Source organism: Filicampus tigris, chromosome 8 (assembly GCF_054856515.1).
Source record: "Filicampus tigris isolate MCC_2025a chromosome 8, RoL_Ftig_1.0, whole genome shotgun sequence".
Taxonomy (NCBI): Eukaryota; Metazoa; Chordata; class Actinopteri; order Syngnathiformes; family Syngnathidae; genus Filicampus; species Filicampus tigris.
Genome location: NC_141224.1, coordinates 20,008,014 through 20,027,675, shown reverse-complemented (window position 1 = coordinate 20,027,675; position 19,662 = coordinate 20,008,014). Strand labels below are relative to the sequence as shown.

General features: G+C 40.3%; 1 protein-coding gene across 3 annotated transcripts in view; it reads right to left on the bottom strand.

Moving 5' to 3' along the window:
- Positions 1-171: 171 nt before the first annotated feature.
- spire1b (spire-type actin nucleation factor 1b) overlaps positions 172-19,662 on the bottom strand; it is a 33,548-nt gene continuing 14,057 nt past the window's right edge. Inside the window, exons 5-17 of one of the 3 annotated variants that reach the window (XM_086038229.1) lie at positions 15,279-15,350; positions 14,910-15,074; positions 14,286-14,372; positions 13,031-13,160; positions 8,812-8,862; positions 7,632-7,795; positions 7,427-7,520; positions 7,147-7,289; positions 5,332-5,469; positions 3,492-3,562; positions 3,376-3,403; positions 2,836-3,107; positions 172-1,942 (exon numbers count right to left, since the gene is read on the bottom strand). In XM_086038229.1, the coding sequence (XP_085894355.1) occupies positions 1,687-1,942; positions 2,836-3,107; positions 3,376-3,403; positions 3,492-3,562; positions 5,332-5,469; positions 7,147-7,289; positions 7,427-7,520; positions 7,632-7,795; positions 8,812-8,862; positions 13,031-13,160; positions 14,286-14,372; positions 14,910-15,074; positions 15,279-15,350 (1,671 nt within the window). In that variant the 3' untranslated portion in view covers positions 172-1,686. Of the gene's footprint in view, positions 1,943-2,835; positions 3,108-3,375; positions 3,404-3,491; positions 3,563-5,331; positions 5,470-7,146; positions 7,290-7,426; positions 7,521-7,631; positions 7,796-8,811; positions 8,863-11,730; positions 11,773-13,030; positions 13,161-14,285; positions 14,373-14,909; positions 15,075-15,278; positions 15,351-19,662 lie in introns of all 3 variants that reach the window. The other 2 variants (XM_086038230.1, XM_086038231.1) reach the window with 2 other exon arrangements.

The following is a 19,662-nucleotide window of genomic DNA, read 5'->3' as shown; positions in this document are numbered from 1 at the left end:
TTATCAGGCTTGTGCAAAGCTTGGTGATGAGCAGATCATTTGAATCAGGTGTGTTGCAGGCAGGAGGAGATGGAAAACAGGCTGGATAGGGGCTCTTGAGGACTGGACTTGAGCACCCCTGCTGTACAGGATAAACGGTGTGGAAGATGACACATGACACAAAACAAAGTGTAGGTATTGCATTTCTTTATTTCTGATCACTTGTAGCACTCTGGTCAGGGAGCTCGAGCTTGATGGTAATACACTGAAGGTACAAGCGACACCGTTCATGCATGATGCTGTCACATTGTAATGCTTCAACCGTGGGCTTCCCCAAGTGAGCCAGCAAATTATCTGACAAAAAACTGACTGATAATTGTCAGCATATTAGCATGATCATATACATTAAGACACCTTTTAAGGCAGAAAATCCAAAAATAGAACCATAGGTTATTTATTTTCAGCCAGCCGGTCAGTTTCAGGACGGCAAAGGAACATTATTGAAGGCATTACATCAAGACTTATTGTACTTGTTAAATTACAGTATATTGTCCCCACTGCTTAACTGTAACCGAGCATATGTACAAAAAAAAAAAGAATATCAGGCATTTATCGAAAGTACAAGTTAAAAAAAACAAAGTGAACGTAATGTTGATCATGTATTGCTAGTGCCCAGTAAGAGCAGCAAGTTTACACATTTATGACTGTCAAATATAAAAATGGAGAGAAAGCAGCTATTTGACACAAATGCTTGAAAGGCAAAGTATGGAAAGTTACAAGGATGGTAATCGTGTGTCTGGCTGTGCACAAGAATGCACATTTTAAAACATAATAACTCAACCTGCTTACTTTTGTTGTAGCGACATCATTTTATTTGTGCTTTTCACACTAGTTTAATTCAAAACAGAGGAGTTTTGAAAGTTAATTAAGTAAAGTTCAAATGAAGACACTTATGGATGTTGATTTATCAGACCACAGTTCTTATGATTGGTTTTCAAGGATGTTGGTTGATGTTTTTTGTTTGTTTGTTTTAATTCAGGCATAAAAATAACTTTGAGGCATATGCAGCAATGCGTAAGGATTTGAAGAGTTTGCTCATATGATGGAGCAAGAATAAATGACGAGGGTCAAAAGGAGAACAACATACAGGGTATGTCATCCTATGGCACAACAACTGAACAAAAATACATTTTGGATACTAAATGAATGAATGTAACAAGCAGCTTTGAATACTGAATTGGGTCAATATTCTACTAGCAATACTTTGCAGAGAAGCCGTTTAGTGGGCTGTACAGACAAATTAGTACAAAAGTAAATTGAAACTCATACAAAAAGCAATATTTCTATATGTTATAATTACTCTCACTTGACCCCATGACTGTTGTACAGGCCCTATGCTTCCTACAACTTTCTTCTTTTGTGCTTATCAAGTGCGAGCCGGGGTAGAGGACCCCACCGTGCCATCCAAGAGGAGAGCAGTTTTCCACTTTGACAATCGTCAGCGTGATTGTTGTCCTTTTTCCTCACTGAGCGGAAATGAAAGGGTCATCCATAATATGATCAAAATAAATGCAGCTGTACAGTAAGTAGACAGCCATCTGGAGGAGCCGTACACAATGACGAGGACACAGCAAGAAAATCCCCATTCGCCACAGTTTTATTAATTCTGAGTAGCTGGAAGCAGCCGGAGAGACGGATGGAGGCAGGCTAGATCTCGCTGATCGTTCGCTCAGAGGGCCGGTAGTCCTCCTTTCCTTTTGGCGAGGACATGTATAAGGACTGCGTCTTGCGTTTTAAGCGAGCTCTTTTGGTAGCCAGTGACAGGCTGTGCTTGCTGGAGGCGATGATGTCAGTGATGAATTTCTTGCAGTCAACACACACCTCCATGGTGGCCCAGTCTTCAGTCAGCTCTGATGGAAGCTCAAGTGCTTCGTGAGACTTTAAGGAGCCGTGCTTGGACAACCTGAACAGAAACACGGCGTTATACTGTATATCAATTTAATGTGGAATAATTTAATGTGCAATGAATAATCAATCGATTGAAGCCCGGTGCAAACAAACATGGTGCACGTTTCCGTCAGTTGTCAGAGCAAAGGGAGTCCATCAGTGACGGGTTGACATGGTCCATTGGTACTGGCGAGGTTAGTGATAATTCCAACGACGGACGAAAACCCGCTTCCTTCGATGCTAGTCTGTCAGTTTTTTTATGTTTCCCTTCAACATTCGCCAGACAAATGGATGTCCGTCAGTGACGGACTGACAGATATTCCAGTTCTGATGGAATGCCCACCTCTGACAATGAGCAACATTTTTGCCTATTTTCTGTCATGTTACGGACGAAACTAGTAACGGAATCATACTTATTTTTTGGGTGCATTTTCTGCAATGTCAATTTGAAATAATGTCCTCTTTTGGAATATATTAACGGAAATTTAGGTGTGTTTTTTTTAAAAATCCAATTCATCAATTAATCGACAAAATAATCAACAGATTAATTGATTATTAAAACAATTGTTGGATGCAGCACTAATAAATGTAATAAAAATAAATGATATAACCATCCCGAAATAGTTGTATTAAAAATGGGTTTATAGTATGGTTACACACTTTTATAGCAAGGACATACAGTTAAAAAACAAAATTAGAAAATAATCCCTTAAATTTGAGTAATGCTTAAATCAAGCACCCCCCAAAATGGGTGAGAAACGTTTATTGTCGAAGAATTGTTTTTTGTCTCTCTCAATTGCTGCTTCCCTATTCAAAATGAGTTTCTCCCTGAGGCCATCATACCAACTATCATTTCAAAACAAATCAGAGAGGAGGATAAACCTTTGCCGTACAGTTCAAATGTCTTACTTGGACATTGTCTTGTGGATGCTTGGCCGTCTATGGCCGCTGGATGACTTGGCAGATTTGACTGTCCCAGAAGCTTTTCCAGCTCTTTTGGCTTCTGATTTGGATGTGGTAGCCGTTGATGCGCCATCCACAGCAGAAGTCAGCGGACCTGCAGCCACAGCGAGTTCTTGTCCTCCAGATGCCATGCCACTTGTCCTCTCCATGGGTAGAGTGTTAGTAGAGCCGACGGAGTAGATGGGAAGACTGGAATAAGGTTTGGACGGCAATCTCATCTGTCAGAAAACAATTACAAATAAAGTTGTTATAAGGTCAACGACCTTATGATCTAATTTCAAAATACCACTGCCAAAGATGATATGTTTCTATTACAAACATAGGAAAATGAACACATAAAACATGCATCTTAACACATAATTTATTTAATGTTGAATTCTGTAATTTTACATTTGAATTCCACACAACTGAATTCTATTTGACTTTTCACCTGTTTTATTAATGGAATAAATAGGTTTAAAATAAGAATAATTTGTTACACTTCACCTTTTTGCAACACTGTGAACACACAGGCCTGTAAAGAAAAACAAAGCAATGAACGAATGTAAGATGTTCCTTTTTTAATACATAAATGTGCGATTATAATGTGTATGGTGTTTTACTTTTTGCAAAACTGGCAGATGTAGGACCAGGTGAAAAAGGAAAATCTTTTGGTCCGACAACAGAAGCAAAGCTGCAATGAAAACATGGAAACATGTGAAGTACATAACAGTTTTGAAAAAAACCTAAAGCACTGCTAATGATAAAAGAATACTCTTCATTCAGTCACTTGCAGTTTGCTTCTCTGATGATATACTTTATATAGTACTGCAGAGACAGGCATTCCGTCCCAGGAACGGAAGGGTCCGTCCGTGCCGGACCGACACCCATTTTGTGGACGGACAGAGGGAAGATGAGAAGTCTTTTAAAAAGGACAGACAAAGCAAGGACGGAAGTGGGTTTTCGATCGTCCTAAACCGGGTCACGTACCGGCTGACGTGCTGTGTTGGGTTCTTTTAAAAGAAAGACTACGGATCTCTTCTGCGATACCACGGAGCAGCCATGACTAAGCCTGCACAACACTGTAGAGTGCTCTTTTTTTCATGTGCGTTCCCTCACTGCATCATTGTTCTCACAGGCATAGTCTGCCCTCTAGTGGACACCCATTTCACTGATGAGAAAAAAGGTGCACAGCAATTTTGTTTTGTCAATTAACTGTTTACATTGAGTACAACCCTTATCCCTTTGCATGTGAAGTATGTCCTTGTCTGGGACACCTCCAGACTGTAAACATCTACCAAAACCTGACAGGTCATGTAAAAATCTATCCAAACCTGACGGGTCCTACCAGCTCCGCCGCACACTGAAAGCTATGACCCGGAACCGGAAGACGATCGTTCTCCTCCTAAAATAACATTATGTTATTTTGCAATAATTATTTTTACTGCAAAATGCAATAAAAACAGAAAACGTCTTGCGTTAAAAGGCAAAGGTTTTTGCAATAAAACGAAATAGTATTGCGTTATTTCTCAATCATAAATATTCTCCCGATGTCCCCTGGCTTGTGCCAGTTGACATCGTCGTCATCATCATCATCATTTTCATCACATTATGACGGTCTTGTGTTGGCAGCTAAATGCTATTTTGGTTAAACAGTTGTAAACAATTCAATCCACTCATGATAGTCCCAGCCAATATATGGATGTGCATTGGACATTAGCCAGCTAATGAGTTTTAAATAATGTTTATGAGTCCACAGACTTTTTTTTTTCTGGGCGGCGGGGTGGAATGGGTGGGGCGGGCCGACGGAATGTAAGGACAAAAGCGCTTTAAAAGGACGAGGACGGACGATGTCAGAGGACGTTTATTTTTAGGAAAAAGGACGGAGGGACGAGGAGGGAACGGTACTCAGGTCGTGGACGGAGGACAGGGGATGGACTGGCATAAAAGGTTATAGTGCCCATCTCTGCAGTACTGTATAGTGACATGCTGCAGCCTTATTCATGTATAGTTAGATTAACTAGTAAAAGCATTTGTGAGAAACGTAGGCGGTTTTACAGGGTGGCAAGGGGTGGCAGCGGCCACCTTTACCAAATGGCTTGCCACCTCACTTGCCACCCCTACTGGTGGCAGTGAATCTATCAATGCTAAATTCAATATTTTATTATAAATGTTCATTATATTGTCTCTAAATTGTGTATAAAAAGTGTGTTTGCAGTAAATTCCCACTCCAATTATTACATAATATATTTAATTCCCACTTGCCAGGGAAGCAGAAAATGAAACCTGAATTAGAAATGGGTGTGTACGTGTGTGTGTGAGTGTGTGTGAGTGTGCGTGTGTGCGTGTGGGTGGGGTTATAACTGCCGTCCTCCCAACTGAACCTCCTGCCACCCCCTCGCCAGCCCAGGTAAAAACTGTCTAGAACCGCCAGTGGTGAGAAAATAGCATTTCAAAGCTTACCTTTCCCTTCTTCATTGCAGTGTAGACTTCTTTATACTGCTGAAATTTCTCCAGTTCCGCTTTTACCAAAACCTGCCTGATGTGCATCACCTCCTCCACTGTCAGAGACAGACACTCTACAGGGAAACAAAACTCCTCCTGCGCACACGCACAAACACAGCAGTCGGTGTCCCCGGCAACATTTAGTGCTATCAAGCAACACAAAACTCTACAGAAAACATACTTCTAAATTGGTGACACACAGCTTTGAGCAGACCAATTCATCCAACAACTGAGTAAATTAACAGCATACATTTATAAAGCAACCGCTGGGTAAAAATGTCAAAAAATTGGCATTTGGTCAAGATGGTAACCATACCAAGACTCCTGATGTACTACCTACCTACTATGGCCCAGAAAGACTGACCATGGGACATCCAGAATTCATTCATTCATTTTAAAGTGGAAGTCAACGCAAACATTTTTTTTTTCAAGAATATGTTCTATGCAAGCCCACTATTTGAAACAGGGCATTCTGATAAATATTGCGTTTGTGGAATAAGTGTTAATCCACTTGTTTTTAGCCATCTCAGGGGGCGGCCATTTTATGTCACTTCTGTCAACTGAAATTGACATCGCAACTGCTCACAACGACCAATCACGGCTCAGATTCAGAAAACAGGTCAGCCGTGATTGGTCGTTGTGAGCAGTTGTGATGTCATTTTCAGTCGACAGAAGACAAAATGGCCGCCCCCAGAGATGGCTAAAAATGAGTGCATTTTGCTGCTTAATTTATATTCCACAAACGCGAAATTAATCAGAATGCCGTGTTTCAACTAGTGGGCCTGCTGGGAACATGTTCTTGAAAAAAATATGTTTAGGTTGACTTCCCCTTAAGCCAGTGGCTGTGCCCATGTTGTGGGAAACTGTCCAATTTCACTGAATTGGTCTGAAATGTATTGATTCACTACATCTATCTTTATTCTTCTGTCTATGCCAACAAAGTACAGTGACAGGCAGAGCAATTACTGTAAATGCTCTTCCACTAGACTGCAATTAATATGCGATGTGATGTGGCCCACCATTTAGTTTGGTGGTGTATTGTAAGATTTTTCCTCCGATGCTAAATACGTGCCTGGGCCCCAATAAATGTTGGGAAACACTGCCATAAGCAGCGATGAGACTGTCAGCATTGCCACGATTATGTACTATACGCCCTATTTAACAAACCATAACTCTGTAGCTCCACTGACTATCATGCAATTCATAATCCAGGAAACAAAGAACTCAAGTATTCACAAGCAAATCTGCACTTAAAATGCTGCAACTGCTGTGGTGACAGTGCTCCAAGGGATGGGCTTCATTATAAGACGTTTTTGCCTGCGGGGTCCAACAGAAACAATCTAGATGTCTCCATGTTGTGCATTACGGTACACTCACACACTCTCCCTTGCTCAAGGGCTACCTGAACTGCACAGATTCTTTTGGCTCTAAGTTTAAGATCCTTCACGTTTGCTTCTAAAAGCCTTCCACAATCCATTATCAACCTCTATATTAGAATCTTGGATTCTAGTAGAAGTTCCTTTTCCTCAAGGTAAACCTATACAAATTCTCATTCTTATTGTACTTTTTAATATCTCCGTCCCCAAAATGGGCCGTTCCGTCCCTGGGACGAAATACCCATCTCTGGGCAATGACCGCCTTGCACCCCACCCCGATCGTGCGCCGTTTTTACACCAAGCGCACGGACGCCAGTCTACCAAAATAGGGCCCATTGTGTTCAACCTCAGAGGTTCCGCAGTTTTCAAGTTTTAAAAATGTTAACAGGTGACTCACCAGAGACTTCGAATTCTGTTTTGAGGGCGGCTGAAAAGGTCGGACATTGGTCGGCGTTTCTTTCTCGATTGAGTGTCTCCTCTGGGGGGTCTGGCGCCTCTCTGGCTGTGGTGTGGATGAGATGGGCAGGAACTGTGGTGGAGCTGGTGTTCGACATAAAAATACATAGAAATATCATTTATTTGCAAGACTTTCTATTTGGTGAGGCAAAGACCCACTCAGCATTATAAACATGACACAGGATTACGATTTATGGGGTGAATATTAATTGTGAACTCACTCTTCTTTCCCAGTGCTGACTCTGGAGATGTGTCATCCATTAGAGACGTTGCAACACTTGAAGTGCTTGCTGATCCGTGCCCTAAAAACTCTTCCTGAATAAATATATGGCATACACAAAAACACATTACAACAATTTGCTCGTCAGACATCAGATGCATTTTTTAATAAAAATTATATGCTAAAAATCACAAGTCTTTACTGACATCTGAATCAGAAGTGTCGAGTTCGGCAAGGCTGGGAGCCTTCAGAAGCTTCTTCCTCTGGGGTACGGACTGAGATCCGGAGTGTTCTGCTTTAGGGGGTGCCGGTTCAATGGTCAATGACAGAGTGCTAGATGTCCTCCTGCCCATGTACGGACTGAATTCATCTGCATAGAGTCACACACAAATGACTGTCATGAAGATAATCACACAAACAGCACTGGATCTCAAAACATTATCTCTTCGGAGTTCTTGCATCCATTCATTGTGCGATTCAAAATCTATTCTGGTTGTCTTTTCATCATTTTCATCGCAGTTTATTTGAATGACAGTCAAGTCGAACAATGCAAGAATCCCCAGAATAGAAGACAATATTTGGAGATCCTTGTGAGGCCAGAGCGGGAAGGGTGAATGAGGTCGGGCGAGGGATTGGAGGAAGCTGGTGTTATTACACAGAGCGGAGGCATCGTTCAGGAAATACTCAGACTCTGGGCTCCAGACTGTCCGCCACTAATTATTTGGAAGAGCTCAAATCTACAAGTCCAAGGTCATTGATGAATAGATGCTCGTTTGGCACTGCAAAACTGTATATACTGCATATAAGTGAAAGTTGAGATACACAGCTTGCAATTGGATGGTGACCAGTCCAGGGTGCACACCGCCTCTCACCTGGAGTCTGCTGGGGGTGGGACAGGCTTCAGCACACCCGTGACCCTAATGAGCATAAGTTGTATAGGACATGAATGGATGGAGACGCAGGGGAATCACCTTCAAAATGATTCTGACTATGCAGTAATTAAGCTGTCATGGACTGTGAAACTGTTGCAAAAAACAACAGCACCAAAAACAATGCGCAAAGAGGATTGAGAAGGAAGGCGGAAGTCAGGGTGAAAGAAGCGTGAGGGGTGAAATGAAAAGCCTCAGTTGGTAATATTTCTCCTGTTTCAGGGGGGGAAGGCATCCATACGAGCTCATCATCTCGAAGGGGTATTTTTGCGCTGCTGGATTCAAACTTGGACCGAATATTGAGTCATCATTGTGCACTTGACTGCGATTTGGCCAGTCTTGACACAGTAATTGATTACACATTAGTTGACAGCCAGGCAGGCAGACAGACAAGGCCATTGGGTTAGGGTTGGGGGGACAAAAGAAAAATCTTCAAGCAACATGGCTCATACTTTACCTAGTCCTGTACGGAACAAGTCCTGTGGCATACTGCGAGTTTTGCCAAAACCTAGAAGGGAATACCTCCTTCATTAGGAAAGCTACACAAACCTTTTAACTTATGTCACAGGCCTATTTTCAGTTAAGCAATGCAAGAAGTGTGTGTGTTTTTTTTTTTTTCTTTAAATCAGCTGTACATTGCCATGTCTCCTTACTAGATTGCACCTTATTAGAACCCACAGGGCTCTGTACGATTGCCCAAATACTCCACTGAAACGTATGTCGTCGTTTGGTGTGATGTCCTGCTTGGTTTGCAAAATACTGCAATGCAATCGGAGAGGAAACGTCTGGTATGAAAAATCCTTTGAATTCTCGAATAAATATCAAGTGGTGGTTTTAGCAGCGGTCTAATTGACAGGCAACCAGTTCGGGATGCGCCTGGCAACCAGCACCCTGCCTCTCGCCCAAAGTCCGCTCGGATAGGCTCCCCTGTGACCCCGAACAGGATAAGTGGTAGAAAGTGGATAGATGGATTCATGGTTTTGGCAGTGTAGCAAATGGACAAATGAGCGCTGTGGTTTGAAAGTAGCAACATACTCTGGTGTTGATTGTCTCTGTGCTCATTGGGAGCAATTATATTCTCAGTGTAATGTTTGTTTTCCAGCTTGTCAACCATGAAACGCTGTCAAGGTAACCACGGAAACAAGCCATTCTCATCTACGTTATGAACATTGTTTTCTCTTTTTCTTGTCATTGGTTCAATCGGCCACGGAGCAAAAAGTCATGATGTATATTTATCGATATTCAATGTTGTCAATCATATGAAATTGATAAAGAGCTAAGTCTGATGTAAGATTATTGATAATAATAAAAGCTGTATATTTATTGCATATCTGGTAGGACTATTCATCTCGCCAATAAAACATGAATCGATATGTATCTCAATATCTGGGGTGCAATACCATTCAAGGGTGATTCAATTCATTACTATTCAATTAAATTCAATTCCATTTTCTTTTTAAAAGTAGACAATCATTTTACATTACGAATTAACTTGGCAGTACTGTAAATGTGGCATTTCCCTCAAAGTGATTCATCAACGATTTGAGAAGTGTATTTGTAGCGTGTGCCATATTAACATGTAAAAATACCGTATGTAAAATCTCCCCGAAGCACAAACTATTCAATTTATTACATTTTAAAAAAAGAACAAATCATCAGCAAAATTAAACTAACTTATAACGATTTCTAGGTTTTTGATTGGGCCGGATCGGCCGGTTCAAGCTATATTAATACCATTTCATTAGTTTGTGTATCGATAAACTCACACCTTTGAAATCAAAACATGTTTTCTGATTCAAACGTGTTTTCATTACACCCCTACTTTCAGGTATTACAATATCATAAATGCCTTCTTTGATCCCATTGACCAATGGCCGTACCTAGGGCGGGGTGGCCATCGCAAATGGTCAGGCCACCATGGCCGCCAGCATCTGTCCTGCCCCCAACATAAGAATGGCCACCACATAGCTCCTCCCCTGAGCATTGAATTCCAATTTCCCGATGCCTTGACTGATTCATGTAAATACAGTACATAAAACATTGTCTAATTATTGCCAGATATTTACCATTATAGAACAACAAGTGCAACCGGAGGACCACACATACAGGATAATCCCACAGCATGTATGATTCAGCATGATGATAAAGCTTTATGTTGGGATGAGATGAGAGACACTGGCTTCAGTAAGAGGAATTTGGTGTTTACGAGCATTATTCTGATCTGATTTGATGCCTCAGTGACATACATCTTGATATTTGTTTCACTGGCTGTTTAAAGTAAATGTTTACATAGGTAATCCATGAGAGAAAATTAATCGAGTGACCAAACGGCTCAGTCGTCCTACCGCACATTGCTCCATGGGCATAATGATTAAATCCTGCAAGATCGCCAGGAAACATGAAAGACCCTTTTGTACAACGCACAACGATAATGAGTCCTAAAGATGCCAGGTTGGCAAAGACGCTTTTTCCTGCAGCACTCAATTCCTCGAATAGCAAAAAGACTTGAAGCACCAGCAAGGCAAATGTTATGCAATCAGACACAGTCGGACAGGAGACCTAAAAACATAAGAAAAAGTCTCCTAACTTTCTCGTATAACAATAGGCTAAAATAGTGCATTTAAAACAGGACTATAAATTCATTAATTGGCTTTCAGTGTAACCAGAAAGTAGTTAGGCGGTGGCCATGAGTCGGCCGCTAACTTGAGTTACTTGTCATCAAAGTCATTTACATTTTACAGTTGTTAACTTTTACACTGAGTAGAGCTCTTAAAAAGTCACCTAAAACATTGCCTGTACAGTTATTAAAGGTTTTATAATAACTTTAGATTGTCTCTTTAGATTGTCTCTTGATCTGATAACATTTGCGTATTTCGTTTGAAAACAACTTAACAGAACAGATTGTGTTCAACTTGAGGTTTGATATAACGATTCTGGTATGAAACAATACGTGACTATATTGAGGCAAATGGACGGTGAATGCAAGCTAAAGGAGCTTCTTGAGTGCAACAGTGCCTTCCAAATCACTTTTCACAAAATTACATTTTTGCTTTTGACATTTTAATTAATAAATGTTTCTGGAATTGTTCGATTGCAATTTTTTTTTTATTTTTTATATCACCCATCCATATTCGCTCCTGTTGAACAGTGTCCCACGTCAGCACATTGTACAACCACACAACATCAGCCAACCTTCACTAACTACTAAAGCATGAAATATGAATGCAAGTGTGCAGAAACCATGTGTGTGTGTGTGTATGTGGGTGTGTACGTGTGTGTGTGTGAGATGATGATGATGATGATGAGCAGCCATATAGCGAGTGAGAAGAGATAATTAAATAAACAAAAGCCAGGTAAGCAGCAGGAGGAACGTTACCTGACGCATCAAAACTGAAAGACATGCTAAGTGGCCGAATTACTGCAACGAGAAATGCATGGCACGGGACAGTCACTTTGATTAGGAGGTTATTTGAGGCAGAGGGTTATTTTCTGTCATATACAGATACTGCATATAGATAGAAAGACATTCTGGAAGTTAGCATGCTTGTTCCTGGGTTTCAAGTGTGGAAAGAAACTTCTACAATTAACACACAATTAGCAGTAAAGAGTGGACTGACTGTAAATTACATTGCACTTAGTATTACAATTTAACTGTCACAATATTGCAAGCTATATACGTAGTTAGGAACACAATAGGAGGTGGCAACTGCAACATAAATGTGACGGTTCCATTAAGGCAGTGATTCTCAATTATTTTTTTATATACCCCCCACGTAAGAAGGAAATATTTTGCCCCCCACCTCATCTCTCCACCATGACAATAATTAGTATCATCTGTCTATAAAATTGTTGTAAGTACACCGCTGTAGAGGAGCTAATAGTCCTGGCACACTCTCTGATAATGAGAGCGCAACTGCCACCTACTGTAGTGGATGCGCAATTACACTTCATTCTTGTATGACAAAAAGGAAAAAAAAAAAAACAGCGCTATTGTGGGATGGAAAGTAATGTTTTCCCGGCCAATACTCATTGCACCCCTAATTTGCAAAAATCAGAGTGGTACGGAGAGCAGGCCCCATTATGCCGTGCCTAACATGCGAAAACATAAATTAGACTTAATGAAGTTTGTGCATGACATTGGCACGTAAACTGCAAAATCTCCCCCTTTCGGATGATGTAGTTTGTGTGTGTGACGTGCAATTGGAGACCGCCTTGCACCTCCTGATGGTGCGTCCGTGTGTTGCACGGGCAATGAAATTACGCCCATTTTAACGCTGAGCGCACAGGCGCCAGTCTACCAAATTAGGCCATTATGTGATCATGAAAAGTGGTGCTTCATATCCAAGACAAAAGTAGAAATTGATTATTAAATATTTCAAGCATCGGTTAGCGGTGGAATTTGCAGGCTAACTTGCTATATGAAATTATTGTGATATTTTGCAAGCATTAACACATACTATCTGTATCCAAACATCAATGATGTATCAAATTTTCTACTGTATGTAACTAATGAAAGGAAATTGTATCGTAACATTTTTTTTTTTGTCAAAATAGAACATTGGTTAAAAAAAAAGCTGAAATATCAATATTTAATGCTGGTGTATCGATGCTTTGCCAAAAGAGATAATGATAAACTACATTGCAATATCGATATTTTGAGGTGTGGAAGGTCTTACCCATTCGTCCCCTGCGGACCATATCGGGAGTCACTGGTCGAAGTTTCCTCTCAGATTTAATTTCCTCTAGGATCCTCTCATGCAGTGTGGGAGGAGGCTGAGTTGGTGGCTTCAGTTTACGTGCGGACACCTGCCAAACAATGTGATTATTGGCATAAAATCCTGTATTGGGATGCTTAGGGTTGGACCACAGCAGTGTCTTTAATCAGCCCACAAAGTATGCAAAACGTATTCAAGAACTACAAATTCTTGGTTATGTACGTGACCACAATGTATTGGACCAGGCATCCTCCAATTTTTTGAGATACTGAACATGTACCATAGAAGTTATGTCCTTCCTTTGGGCTGCCTTTACACTACATATTTCAGTTGACACGATCCTAATTTCATTTTTTATTTATTTTTTTTGCTCTAAAGTGGCAGGATTTAGATATGCATCATGTCAGCATACAGAGGAAAAATGCATGGAAACAGGCATACTAAAAGTCAGGCCTCTTTCGTATGTGGATTAAAATTCACTACCGGTATACATCGGTTACACAGTATATACCCCATTAATGCCTGCTTGAAGTTACCTTAATATGATGCTGATAGTATAATGCTCTTGAAAGTTATTTCAGGATTCTGCGGTTGAACTTGAAATCAGAGCAGTTTCATGTTCATATGTCTCAATTTTCACAAAAACTTGAGCAATAGGATTACTGAATGCCGTGGCACGCTAGTGTGACGTGAGATATCATCAGGGGTGGCATGGGAAATGATCCAATTTCACATAATTTTTTTGTGAAACATTATTTAGTGATTGCAGTTTCATATTTAATCATCCATCTATGCCAGAGACATATAGTGACAGGCAGAATAATTAATTGCTTCTTTCATTACATGGCAGAAGGTACAAGAAAACTGCATTTACACTTGCCCATTCATACAACAGAATAAGTTATGTCTTGCTGCATGTATATCTGCTTTGCATTCAATTAAACAGAACCACATTTCAGACTAAGTCAATTTATGAGTAAATTGAGAGAAAATAACCATCCTTTCAGTATTCATATTTTTTGTGACATTTTTGTTTGGTGCTGTGTCCAAAGTTTTTTATAATGGTGCTTTGGCTCGCTAAAGGTTGGGAAGTAGATCTAGTAGATCAGCTCAGATAGAGACACGACAATGGTCTGTATCTCACTAAGGATATCACAAGCTGCACAGGGATTCATTGTGTTTAGAGAGCGTACAGTAAGACTTGGGTTCCACTGACCGGGTTAAGGGGTGGTCTGGATCTAATGAACTCCAGTATGACTTCATGAGCACTCTTCTTAAGCCTCGGCGGGATGTCTCCATTCACCTGAAACAACACAAATGTAAAGACAAATACTGGGTCATCTCTTGATGATAAAACGTGTTTCCTCTACTACAGTGAACGCCCCCATACTCGTGGTTCGACACCCGCGGAGTTATCCATTCATGCTTTTTTTTTTCAAAAAAAAAAATACATATACATATATATATATATATATATATATATATATATTTTTTTTTTTTTTCCTGGCATTTATTTTGTCCACATGGTATTTAGAATGGCAGTTTTACATCTGGTTAAGAAGTGTGTGGTGCGATGTGTGGTGCAATGTGCCTCGCCAGAAGTGCTGAAACTTGTGGGCCACCGCCATCATTTAAATTTCCTATCCTTTGGTTAGGGATAAAACATTTTTACTAATATCAAATTAGAAAGTAGTATCATACTGCTTTACAAGTGAAAATAGTCCAAGGCTGCAACTATTATGACAGGTTATCCAAACAAATTGCTTTGGAGAAAAAAATAACATCATAAAAGCAATAAACTGACCATTATATGTTTGCGTCATCCATATTAGACACTCACCATGACTTTGCGCAATTTGTAGCGTTTGGACCTGATATCATCCATGAGCATTTCGTAGGGAGTAAGCTGGAACTCAGTGGGCAGTGGGTTGTACTGACGCTCTTGCACCTTTTTCAGTTTGACTCCTTCTCGAAGGTCTCTCATCACCTGAACCCAAAATCGAGCCTGACAGGAAGTAAAGGGCATCGGAAGCAGGGAGGAACAATAAATATAATACGAGCCTTTGAAAGATAATTGAATTGGACAATCGGGATAATGCTTTCACCCGGTTGAAGTTAAAGCTGCAATCATTAAGACAGTTGACCCTTTATAATTGAGTTGAGGTATGTTCGGTTGATTGGTTGAGATCAATGATAGTTTGTATGTTACCCAATCAGCATTTTGTAAGTCATTCAGGTCTCTTCTGGGATCTTCTGTTGACTCTTCCATCTTACGAAGATTCTGTTACGAAAAAAGAGAAGGCTGTGTTAGACTAAAGGGAGTTAGTGAATTCTAAATTTACCTTGTTATATTATCCCGGGTGAAGTTTGATTAGTTGCACTTCCCTCTCTTATGATTTGCAAGGTGAGGAGAGCAATGGATCAGCAATGTCCCGCTTTCTGGCACCATATATTACGGTACTAAGTACAGAGGTATGCTATGTAAAGTGTAGAAGTAGGCACTTTTGTCTGTTGGTGGGGATATTGGTGGGAATGTGGCTTGAAGGACTAGTAAGTATAACAAAACAAAACAAGCCGTACGGTTCATTTCAGATTGTCACAATACTGAACGAAGATCAGTATGACGTCCACAGCAAGGCGTTGGTGTGGCATGGATGGTGATAGCTGTCAGTTACATAAATAGCAAGACATCCTAGCAACATGACGGAGTGTAACTTGACAGTGAATAAACAACAAAAGAGAAGTGATACAAAACAGTGGGGGGTTAGGCTCTCATTGGGCCCTGCTCTCCCATTAGTGTGTAACTTTTTTACACACTTTATATAGCCACAGATTCTCTCATCCAGACTTTTGACACACATAAACAATATAAGAATATATATATATATAACTATATATAAGAATATAAGCAAAAACCCCGTCACACACGTCCACGAACGATTGGGGTGGAAGGTGGTCTCCAAGTGCCCACTTCGGAGGGGTGATCTGTGATCGCCACAGGCAACTTTGCATCACCTACGAGTGGAGATCTTGCAGTTCCTTAGAAATATACTTTGCGTGAGTCGATCTCCTGCATCGCCTCCAGCGAACTACGTTTACGCTTCCGCCATGTAGACCGCGTGCCTCTCCTACTCTGAATTTAAATGGAACGCAAGTATCCACTTCCATTGGCTGGGAAGCAAGTCAACTGTGTTGATTCCCACAATGGCGCAAACGACCATTTCTAACGGCACACATCTGCAATAATACCAAAAGAATGTTGTTTTTATCACGAAACAATACCAAATAAACAACAATAATTGGTAGAGAGACAGTAATGAAGGAAAAAATGGTTTTGCAATACACTTTAATGTAAAATAACATTTTATCTGATTATTTGATTGCTGCATGCATACAGTCAGACTGCCTAGACTTGTGCTGGGCATGAAAATAGGGCCGTCTGTGTTTCGCTCCACACTTCAAGATTGTACCTGGAGTTTGGACTACTACAACTGTTAGCCCAGTGATAGGGTGTTTAAAAGTGAGAAGGTAAGGTTGGAAATTAAGGGATGGTTTATAATGTTTTATAAATAATAATATAACACTGTACCTCACCATACTTGTTGAAAATGGTGACGAAGAGAAAACAGGGGAAAAATATATCCCCGATTTAATACGATCCCCTATTTAATACCTGGCCGGTCAGACCAAAATCACAGGACTGTGTTGACAGCTACAGAATCTCCATCCAATGGGGAAATCCCGATTCACTATCATCCTGCACAGGGCCAGCTGCTGTGACTGGAATATAAACTCTGCGATGTGCTTCTTATGTAACATCATTTGCACACCCTCATGCATTTTTGCTACATTAACTGACTACAGTGGTCCATTGTTACGTGGTAATGTTGAAGGGTTTACTGGATCAAAGCAGGACGTTTAAGGAGAACACTATTAAGCTCGCCAGTGATGATGCGAAAAAGATGATTGTTAATTGGAACAGTTCCATTCCCTCTTTGGGATTAGCAGTACATCACAAAAACATAAACATGAAAAAATGTGTTATCTGTACATTGAATCGGCCCTATTCGCGAGGGTTATGGACCTAGCCCTACCGCGAGTAATGAAAATCCGTCGGTAATTGAAAGCTATCCCCAAAAGGTTTGTAAGTGCCAATAGTTGCCACAAGATGTTACTAAAGCAATGTTTTTGTATTAGACATGGCTTCATGAATAGGCAAATTTGTAAATGACAAACCGTGAATATGGAGAAGTTCACTGTTCATAATGGGAGCGGAATTCACCCATCAATCCATTTTCTATATCAAATATCCTTTTCAGAGTCAGAACTGGAGCTGAGGCAGACTGACTGACTGAGGGCACAAGTCAATCACAAGGTGAATGGGGCAACCAGATAACTAGGTAAAACACTCATAGCCCTGGGAGCAGAATTTGGTCAACTATTGCACATTGATGATTGTGATTGTGTGGATTCATTCATTTAGTGGTCAAACTCCTACTATTCATTTTCTCCAATATGGAAAAGCAATTGATCACTGAGTGTAGAATTTAACAGGGACATTTTTAACGGGCCCTGAAAACTAACAGGTTGCAGCTAAAAGGGTGTTTTTGATTTACTATAATTCTTGATCCTTGGTGTGTTTTGACAAAAGGTCATTAATACACACAGAACTTTTTATAATCATGTAAAAAATAGTAATAATAATCATTTTAAAAAACATAATACTGTATGTGTCTCAAGATTTGTTGTGTTGGTATTCAACACTAATTAGCTGCGTTTTTGCTAATGTCTATGGGAGACATTTACAGCGACACTGCTTGGCATTAAGGGCTGGTAGTGTTTAATGCAAAAAGACCGCTCCCCTTTACAATGTCACAACACTGCTATTCAGATGAGGCAATGCTGTGTGGGGGAGGGAGACTCACAGCTGATCTCCCTCATATGCAAAGGCACAGATGTATGCATATAGTGTATTACCTAACAAGTAATGCACATTCTCTTTCAAATAACATGTCCACACAATCATGTCAGCATCCACGTGTAATCACTTAAACAACAGTAAGGGGTTACACTAGCTCACTGATAAACACTTTATAAAAGGTTTACACATCCCGTTCGAATACCATTTTTTTGTGATTACCAAGATAAATAATCGCACAACTTTTTTTTCACCATTAATATGACCTATAACCAGAGGTTGGTAATCCAGGTCCAGAAAGTAAAAACCCTGTCACAGTTTGGCTTTAGCCACAGGTGCTTCTACTCAACTGGCAGGTAAAGGAGCTCAGTTGATTAGAAGCACCTGTGGCTAAAGCCAAACTGTAGCAGGGTTTTTTCTTGCTGGACCTGGATTACCCACCTCTGCCTATAACCTTTGCAACTTACTTGGAAACAAAATAAATCTTTTAGTGTGTGGAAGCAAAAATAAACAACTAGGATACAGGCAAGTTGGTTGCACAAGTTTGCACATCCTCTTATACGTGGGAATGTGGCTGTGTACAGAATTAACGAATTGCAATCAAACTCATTTTAAATGGGAGCCAGCACACACCTGCCACCATTTGGAGTTCCACTGTAACTTTTTTTTTTTTTTACTAGCCCTGTTGCGAAGATTTTTCAATTTAGTTGTACAAGTTTTAAGTCATGTTAATGGCGGATTTCTCTTTTTAAATGATTTATCCAGGCCTAATTTTTTTAGAAATCATAAAAAACGTTCGTTTAGTTGTTGTTTTTATCACTAAACAATACCGAATAAACAACAATTGGTAAATAAACAGTAATGAAGGAAAATGGTTTTGCAAGACACTTTAATGTAAAATAACATTTTATGATTATTTGATTGCTCGATGGAGTAATCAATAGAATAATTGATCAAAAAAATATTCGATAGTGACAGCTCTGGTCCCGAATATGAAAATGTATAACTGATGCCAGCCTCAGTTGTACCTTCCATTGCGGTTATATGGCAATTCGGCAAGTTGGTGGGCCAGTGTTTTAGCTCAGCGGTTAGTACTCTGCTCCTCCAAGCCGATGTCCCGGGTACAATCCCCAGATTGGGTCAAGTTTTTTTCCTGCAATGTCAGGCACGGGGTACTTGGGGTTTGTACTTTGACCGCCTTGATTTTGATGCATATGAGGGACACGGCGCGGATTGGCTGGGAAAAAGTCTACTTCCATCCCACAACAGCGCACAAAGGCGCAAACGCCCCGTCACGCCCGACTCTATTGCCGCAAAGTCCAGCAAAATACAGAAAGAAGTAAAACTCCACCCAAGCGCACATTTAGACTGCGCTTTGCGCTATACGTACAAAAGGGCCCAGAGAAATTTTTAAACAATAATCAATTCACATACTTTGTATTTCATTATTAACAGTTTGACTTTAATGTATCGAGTATGTGATGAATAAGGCCATTGGAATAAACAATGTGATTATTTGCAGCTAAATTACATAGAAGTACAGAAAAATTCTATGCTGCAACAGCTTACTCCATCCCTTAGTCATGTTTATTCATTCTGCTTTCTTTTTCTATTTTTTGCTCCCACCATTAATAAGAACCCTCTCAGTCCTGCGTTTTCTTTTGAACAGTTACGT